At 47.3% G+C, this 7,280-nt stretch overlaps 1 protein-coding gene across 1 annotated transcript; it reads left to right on the top strand.

Moving 5' to 3' along the window:
- Positions 1-537: 537 nt before the first annotated feature.
- On the top strand, positions 538-4,516 carry LOC120713150. The gene is made up of 4 exons (XM_039999155.1): positions 538-1,502; positions 2,315-2,494; positions 3,411-3,464; positions 3,636-4,516. The coding sequence occupies exons 1-4, from the start codon at positions 891-893 to the stop codon at positions 4,194-4,196; spliced, it is 1,407 nt and encodes a 468-aa protein (XP_039855089.1). The 5' UTR covers positions 538-890; the 3' UTR covers positions 4,197-4,516.
- Positions 4,517-7,280: the final 2,764 nt, after the last annotated feature.

The following is a 7,280-nucleotide window of genomic DNA, read 5'->3' as shown; positions in this document are numbered from 1 at the left end:
GTGAACTAAATTTTAATTGGCATTGAGAAAATTTTCTCATGAAAGTGACCCACTAGCACATTCCAGGCCAGCTTTACTAGACGATCGAGTCTTCCCTATTGTTCGCCCTGAACAGTCGCGCATGGGACCAGGTCCACGCATCAGTAAGACAGTAACTCAACATCGTAAGATGAACCATTTTCGACGGGCCATGCATCAGTAATCCAACGTCGTAAGATGAACTGTTTCCGACTGGACTACACTATGTTCCGTTGCAACCGGCCATCAGTATTTTTCTTTCATACCAAACCAGCACCAGCCAGCAGTACTTTTCTCTCACGACAAATCAAAACTAATCACCAGCCACAGCCAACCAAAAAATTTTGAGAAGTTTTGAGTCTCTGACTGACTGACTGACGGAGAGTCTTCTGACTTACTGAGATCTAGCTGACCCTCCTTGGCCTCATCATCTCATCTTATCATCACGTAGCCAGGCGCCCAGGCCAGGCCAAGCCTTTTGGTTGCTGCTGAAATTGAATTCCAGGCCTGCATTGGAGCCGGCCTGCCGCTGGCGCGCAGTTGGTTAGGTGGTCAACATCGAATGCACAATATACTATTCATTCATTCATATACTACTTGCTCGCATTGGCCATGGCTAACTGGACCAGACCAGACCAGACCACCCAGCAGGTAGAGCTACTAGTCGTCGTCGTCTTCTTTTTCTTCTTCCCTTTACCTGATGAGCGTCCTTCTCCCATCCTTGCCTTGATCCCCGGCCTCCTCTCGCATCGCATTGCATTGCATTGGTCCATCCATTATATGTATTAGAAGCAGCAGCATCATCAGCAGTGTGGTACTGTAACTAGCTCCTCCACATCGATCGACCACATTCATTATATTCCAAATTAACAATGCGGCACACGGCAGACAGCAGGAAGAAGAAGCGGAGGAGGATGAGTCCGCCATCCCCATCCTCCTCCTCCTCGAGATCTGCAGCACCAGGTCAATGGTGCTGCTACTCCCAGTTCCAGCAGCAGCTGATGCTCCTCCTTGCACTTGCACTCGCGCTCCTCCTCCCTCATCTGGCGGTGGCGGGGAGGATGGCGAGGATCCAGAGCCATCTGGACAGGATCAACAAGCCCGCCCTGCGCTCCATACGCAGCGCGGACGGCGACACCATCGACTGCGTGGCGGCGCACCAGCAGCACGCTCTGGACCACCCGCTCCTCAAGGGGCACACCATCCAGGCGGAGCCGCCCGAGATGCCAGCCCGCCGCAGCAGAGGACTTGAAGCTGCTGCTGATGCCAAGACGGCGGGCAGCAGATGGGGCGCCTGGCAGACCTGGCACCACGGCGGTCACTGCCCCAGGGGCACGGTGGCCGTCCGTCGGACCACCGCCGCCGACGTGCTGCGCGCTGGCTCCATCTCCCGCTTCGGCCGCAAGAAGAGGAAGAAGAGATCATCCGTGGACGCCGCCCGCGCGGCCAATGCGCCGGACGTCATCTCCGGCAACGGGCACGAGGTCAGTGATCTATCTATTCCTGATTACTAGCATAGCTTGTTCAGTATTTTGTTTGCATATTGCTTGCTTGATCACTCCTAGCTAGCCTGGCCGCCATATGCTGGCCTGCGGCTTGAAATGAATGGAATGGGATGGAATTGAATTGAATGGGGTCCGATCCGACGGCTTGGTTGGTGGCGCGCAATAAGTGATATGATGCGCATCGTCAGATTCAGAGAGAGAACACAGGGCGGGCAGTCTTGGTACTGCAGCCTGCTGTCTGCAGCAGGCATAGTGTCATTTACTCAATCCACATCGAACTCACGTCCATCTATCCATGCTTATGTTTAGTTTAGTTCGCCAAAAGTTACCTTGATGCAGCATGTATGCATGCAGTTGCCTTGATCATTACACGGCGGCCTTTTGTGGATGAGTGCTCTCCACTCAAAGTGACCTTGTATGCAATAATACTGCTTGTTTTTGATGATTTTACTTGAGATTCAGATGCTTGTCTGTCGATGGGCATCAGCAGACCCACTACTAGATCTAGGAGTAGATCAGAAGATGGATGCATACATGCAGTAAAAGATTTTGGTAAATAGTAGTAAGTTCTACTGCTGCCAATGCAACCTGAGCGTGTGGGTGAGTGATTGAATGAATGAATGCGCACCAGACCGTCGTTCTCGGGACCTGCATGCAGCAGGCAGCAGCGCTGTCATTGCACTGTTTATTTATCACTCTCCTTCACACTGCACGCATCTCTTCTTCGGTGAAGTTTTTGTATTCCTGATCCTGTGTATTCCTTGCTTCCTGTACGCCGTGGTGCCCGGCAGCACGCCATCGCGTACACGGCGCCTTCTTCGCAGCAGCAGCCGGTGTACGGCGCCAAGGCCACCATCAACGTTTGGGATCCCTCCATCCAGGAATCCAACGGCTTCAGCCTCTCCCAGCTCTGGATCCTATCCGGCTCCTTCAACGGCTCCGACCTCAACAGCATCGAAGCAGGATGGCAGGTCCGGAACACGCCAATTAATTCTTCCATTCGTTAAGTTTCTTCTTTTTTATTGGAATTATTATACTCTTTCCTTCCTATTATATATTCCATCTTATTAACTTTTCAATAAGTTTGATCAAACAACATAGAGCAATTTGACTTAGAAGATAAATTAAAGTATCTTAATTTCAGTAACGAGGGAGTATAGCTTGTAAATAAAAGGAACGCAAACCAACCCATCCGTGCAAACTATGAAAATTTCAATCTAAGTCATTGGATCAAACATCTAAGGGGTATAGGAGATTGGATAATTTTACAATCTAGACCCGCTTTTAGATTGGGCAATCACACTTTTGCAAATTCATCTCCCATCTCTCTACGCCCCTCTCTTTGGATGTTGATCTGATAGTTCAGATTGAAGTTTTTATAGTTTGCACGGAGAGATTGATTTGCACCTAATATGTTTCCGTAAATAAATTACTAATCTCCATCATGCATCTCCTAGTAATAATACATGCATGCTGTGGAAGCGGCCGGTCAAAACTCGGGAGGCCATCCAAGCACATGGCCTTCATAAATGCATGCATCGATCAAGATCCACGTACTGTACTATTCTTTCTTTCTTTCTTTTTTTTTCTTTTGTCGACATGCAGATTCCTCTTTCCTTAGTTGACCATCAGCTGGAGTAGCTAGCTCCTCATCTGCTTGCTCCCCTCCAAGGTCAACCCATTCACATTCACATTTCTTTTTTTTTAAAAAAACCATTCATCACATCCGCATTTGCATGGCCAAATAAAACAGAGGGACTCAGTATATAAAGTATGCAACAAATTCTAGTGGTCGATCGAAATCGAGGAATGCTCTATTTTAAAAAAAATCTAATAATGCTCTACTGATAGATGAATCTGAAGCTGTGCACGATTTTTTCTAGTCAGGTCAGCCCTGAGCTGTACGGGGACAGCAGGCCGAGGCTCTTCACCTACTGGACAGTGAGTTCGTTGCTTAATTATCCTTCCATTACATTATGGTTGCCTTAGTTAGGGCTGGAGATTAGATTCATTTATGCTGTATATATATATATATATATATATATATATATATATATATATATATATATATATATGGCTCGATGATAGTATATATATATACTAATAATGCAGAGCGACGCGTACGAGGCTACCGGGTGCTACAACGCGCTGTGCCCGGGGTTCGTGCAGACGAGCTCCCGCATCGCCATCGGCGCGTCCATCTCGCCGGTGTCGTCGCCCGGCGGCGCGCAGTACGACATGACGCTGCTGGTGTGGAAGGACCCCAAGCTGGGCAACTGGTGGCTTAGCTACGGCGACCAGCTCGTGGGCTACTGGCCAGCCCAGCTCTTCACGCACCTCTCCGACCACGCCACCATGGTCGAGTGGGGCGGCGAGGTCGTCGACACCAGGCCCGGCGGCGTGCACACAGCCACCCAGATGGGCTCCGGGCGCTTCGCCGCCGAGGGGTTCGCCCGGGCCAGCTACTTCCGCAACCTCGAGACGGTGGACGCCGACAACAGCCTGGCGGAGGTGCCCCTGGATGCCATCCAGACCCTGGCGGAGGACGCCGCCTGCTACGACATACGCAAGGCGCACGACGACGGCGGCGGCGGACACTCGGGATCAGCTGGCGGCGGCTGGGGCACCCACTTCTACTACGGAGGCCCGGGACACAACCCGGCATGCCCCTGAAAGAATGGACAGAGTAATCCTTGCTGCGGCTAATTCCCTATGGAGTATATATTGGCTAGGATTAGTAGTACTATGCCCCAATATATATAATCAATCAAGCTGCTAATTAATATCGGTTTTTCTACTCCAGTAGTCGTCCTTATATAGGAGTATTCTGCACTGCATGCCTGCTGCATGTAATTGTAATCCCAAGCTAGCAAGGATGATGCATGCGTGATGGATTTCCTTCCCTTTCTCGTAGCGTGCGTCGTCCATCCATGTCAGCAACAGCAAGTAGCAGGGACTACATTAACTATATAAGCAGGGACTACATTAATTAATTGGTCTGTTTTCCAAATTAATATTATATTATTATCAAATGCATGCAAGTAGCAGCCAGCACGGATAATGATCAGGAGGAAAAACAAAAGGTTGGGCAGCGCAGTGAAAAGTACGGTCTTTCTGAAATGCATGCATGCAGGGCGTGGAGCCGCGAAGATCGATAGAAGTTGTCGTGAGATATATGGACCATAATTAAGAAAGCTGAAAATCGTTTGATTAAACAACTGTAGCTTTTTAAAACAACTCCTGCCCGCAGATTCCACGTGTCATCTGACCCACCTGTTAATCTCTCCTCTCTCTCTCTCCTTCTACCTCTCTCTTGTCTCATATGTCACGGCCGGTTCATATCTCCCGGGCCTTCATGGCGGAGCGTCTGGCGGCGACGGAGAGAGCCAGCAGAGTGGCGCTGCGGAGTGGGCGCGCAACAGCGGAGCTTGTCCCAGCCGGCGGCAAACGGAGAGGGCCGGCGAAGGGGGCGCGCAGGGCAGAGCTCGTCCAAGCCGGCGGAACAGCGCGGTAGCGGAGCCCTCGTCCAAGCCGGCAGAGGTCGCGACAGAGCGGCGGCCACTGCTAGAAAACGAGCCTTGGCCACCGGCTGAGAAAGGCTAAAAGCACTAGTTTCCCAACTGATACCCCGCAACCGCAACCAATGACCTCGCCTTAAGACATCGGGTTTTTCAACCGGTGCCTTAGGCTTCTATTGGTACCGGTTGGAAAGACCAGCCGGTACCAAAGAGGCAGCCACGCTGACGTAAGGTGGCAGCCTCTTTGGTACCGGTTGGAAATTCTAACCAGTACCAATGACCTTTTTTTTTTCCCAAATCCAATTTTATTTGTTATATTTATTACTGTTTATTTTTTTATAATTGCTAAACGCACTCAAGCTCTACAGTACTATACGTTCATTGGTCGTTCGTGTTCGTTTTCAGAGAATATTTGAAACTAACTAAAAGTGAAATGCGAGCATATAATTAAGCTAATTAGATAAACTAATATATTTACAAATTTACAAACATCAAGACATAATGTTTAAAAATATTTACAAATGTACAAGTCATGTTAGCAGTCCAACTACTAGTCCCCTTAGGAGGTCGACGGAAGTCCTCTATAGATGTGACCGTCGTGGTAGAACTCGCCTCTAGGATCCAAGATCTCGTTCAAAATGAATCCGGCGAGTTGCTCGCACACGACGTTGATCCGATCAGTAGAGTAACATTCATCCCCAATTTGAGACATCTATCATTTAGGAAAAAAGAATTAACATCATGTGCGTTAGTACAATTATGAAAATATACTAGTGAACGGTTTAGACGTACTCTCGTTTCTTCATCAGTAGCCTTCCCGCATGGAGTCATGATGTGCAAGTAGTCGCATACATAGTACCCGCATCAATCAGTTCCTTGTTGTTGTCTCGCACACTTAAGGAGAAACAAATAAATTACTCAATTTATAGAACAATTTGGGATTATATACTTAACTAGACAAATCTTTATTAATGAACATACCGGATAATCCATGTTAACGTTCAGTTCGGGCCTCCATTGACCACGTCCTTTGTTATTTTTCACAAAAATTTTCCAAACCCTGCGCTCAAAGTTAAGTTTGATATTCAGGAATTGTTATTAACAGAAAAAGGATTTGATTGGGCAAACTGAACTTACATGTTCAAGGGGTCTATGATATGTTGGATTACGGACTTTGGATTTCTCATTGAGTAAAAGACTATAAAATTGCCGGTCACTATAGAAAATATGAGTAAAATCCAATGATAACTGCATATATAGATATGATATATACATAAATGTATTAGACAACTTAGTATTTATTTAGTAATATAACAGAGGATTGAGTCGACCAAGGCTTACCCAAAGTTGTATGGTATGAATATATAGGATTTGTAACTTTTCCTAGTCAACGAATCGTACATGTTTTGGCACATTTCCTTGTAACTTTCGTTGATCAATTTCTGGTTGACTAGCAAAGGAGACATGAAGCCGATCTGATGGTGTCATCCATGTTTTCGGCTTCTTTGGGTCTCCTGTCTAAATGATGCAATAGAAATTTTATAATGCACACATATAATTATGTTCTTGTTAACAAAAAGTATTAATGTAGAGGTAAGTGATACTTACAAAACTCAAATGGTGATGATAGAGGCGTCGAGGGCTTGTCGATGGTAAATGTGATATAAATTTTGGAAGTACACCCAGAAGTCGTCCTCCCCGCGAAAGAAATCATGGTCACGATACTTGACTCCAAATATTTTCCCTTCGTCTTTCGCCATTCGCAGGTACCACCTATGCAAATTGAACATCTGCGTGTCTAGACTTTTCTCCTCTTCCTCAGTGACAAAAGGTTTTCCATGCTGGAATGGAGTAATAGTGCGAGCGACAGGGATTTTTGCCTCCACATGCCCTGTTGCCTCCTCTAGCGTTAATCCAGTTTCAGAAAGAAATATTGCGGCCTGTAGGTCCGCCTGGAGTTGTACGTCCGTCGGGTGTAGGAGTGGCAACCCTGGCACCCGGAGGGGCTCGAGTTTTTTTTGTTGTGTGCCAAGCTGAGGAATGGTCTTGCCACATTTTTTCTTCAGATTTCTCACCTTGTGTGCCTTTGTCAGAGTACGATCATAGTCCGAGGGTAAGCTTTTCGGTTTTGGTGGGTTGTCTAGGTTTGCGAGAAGCTTTTTCCCTAGTTCTAGAGGCACCTTTTGCCTCGGCGGGGGGACTTTAGGTTTCAATTGTTCTTTTATATATCGAGCAGTTT

This window comes from Panicum virgatum, chromosome 6K (genome assembly GCF_016808335.1).
Source record: "Panicum virgatum strain AP13 chromosome 6K, P.virgatum_v5, whole genome shotgun sequence".
NCBI lineage: Eukaryota > Viridiplantae > Streptophyta > Magnoliopsida > Poales > Poaceae > Panicum > Panicum virgatum.
This window is presented reverse-complemented; position numbering and strand designations above follow the sequence as displayed.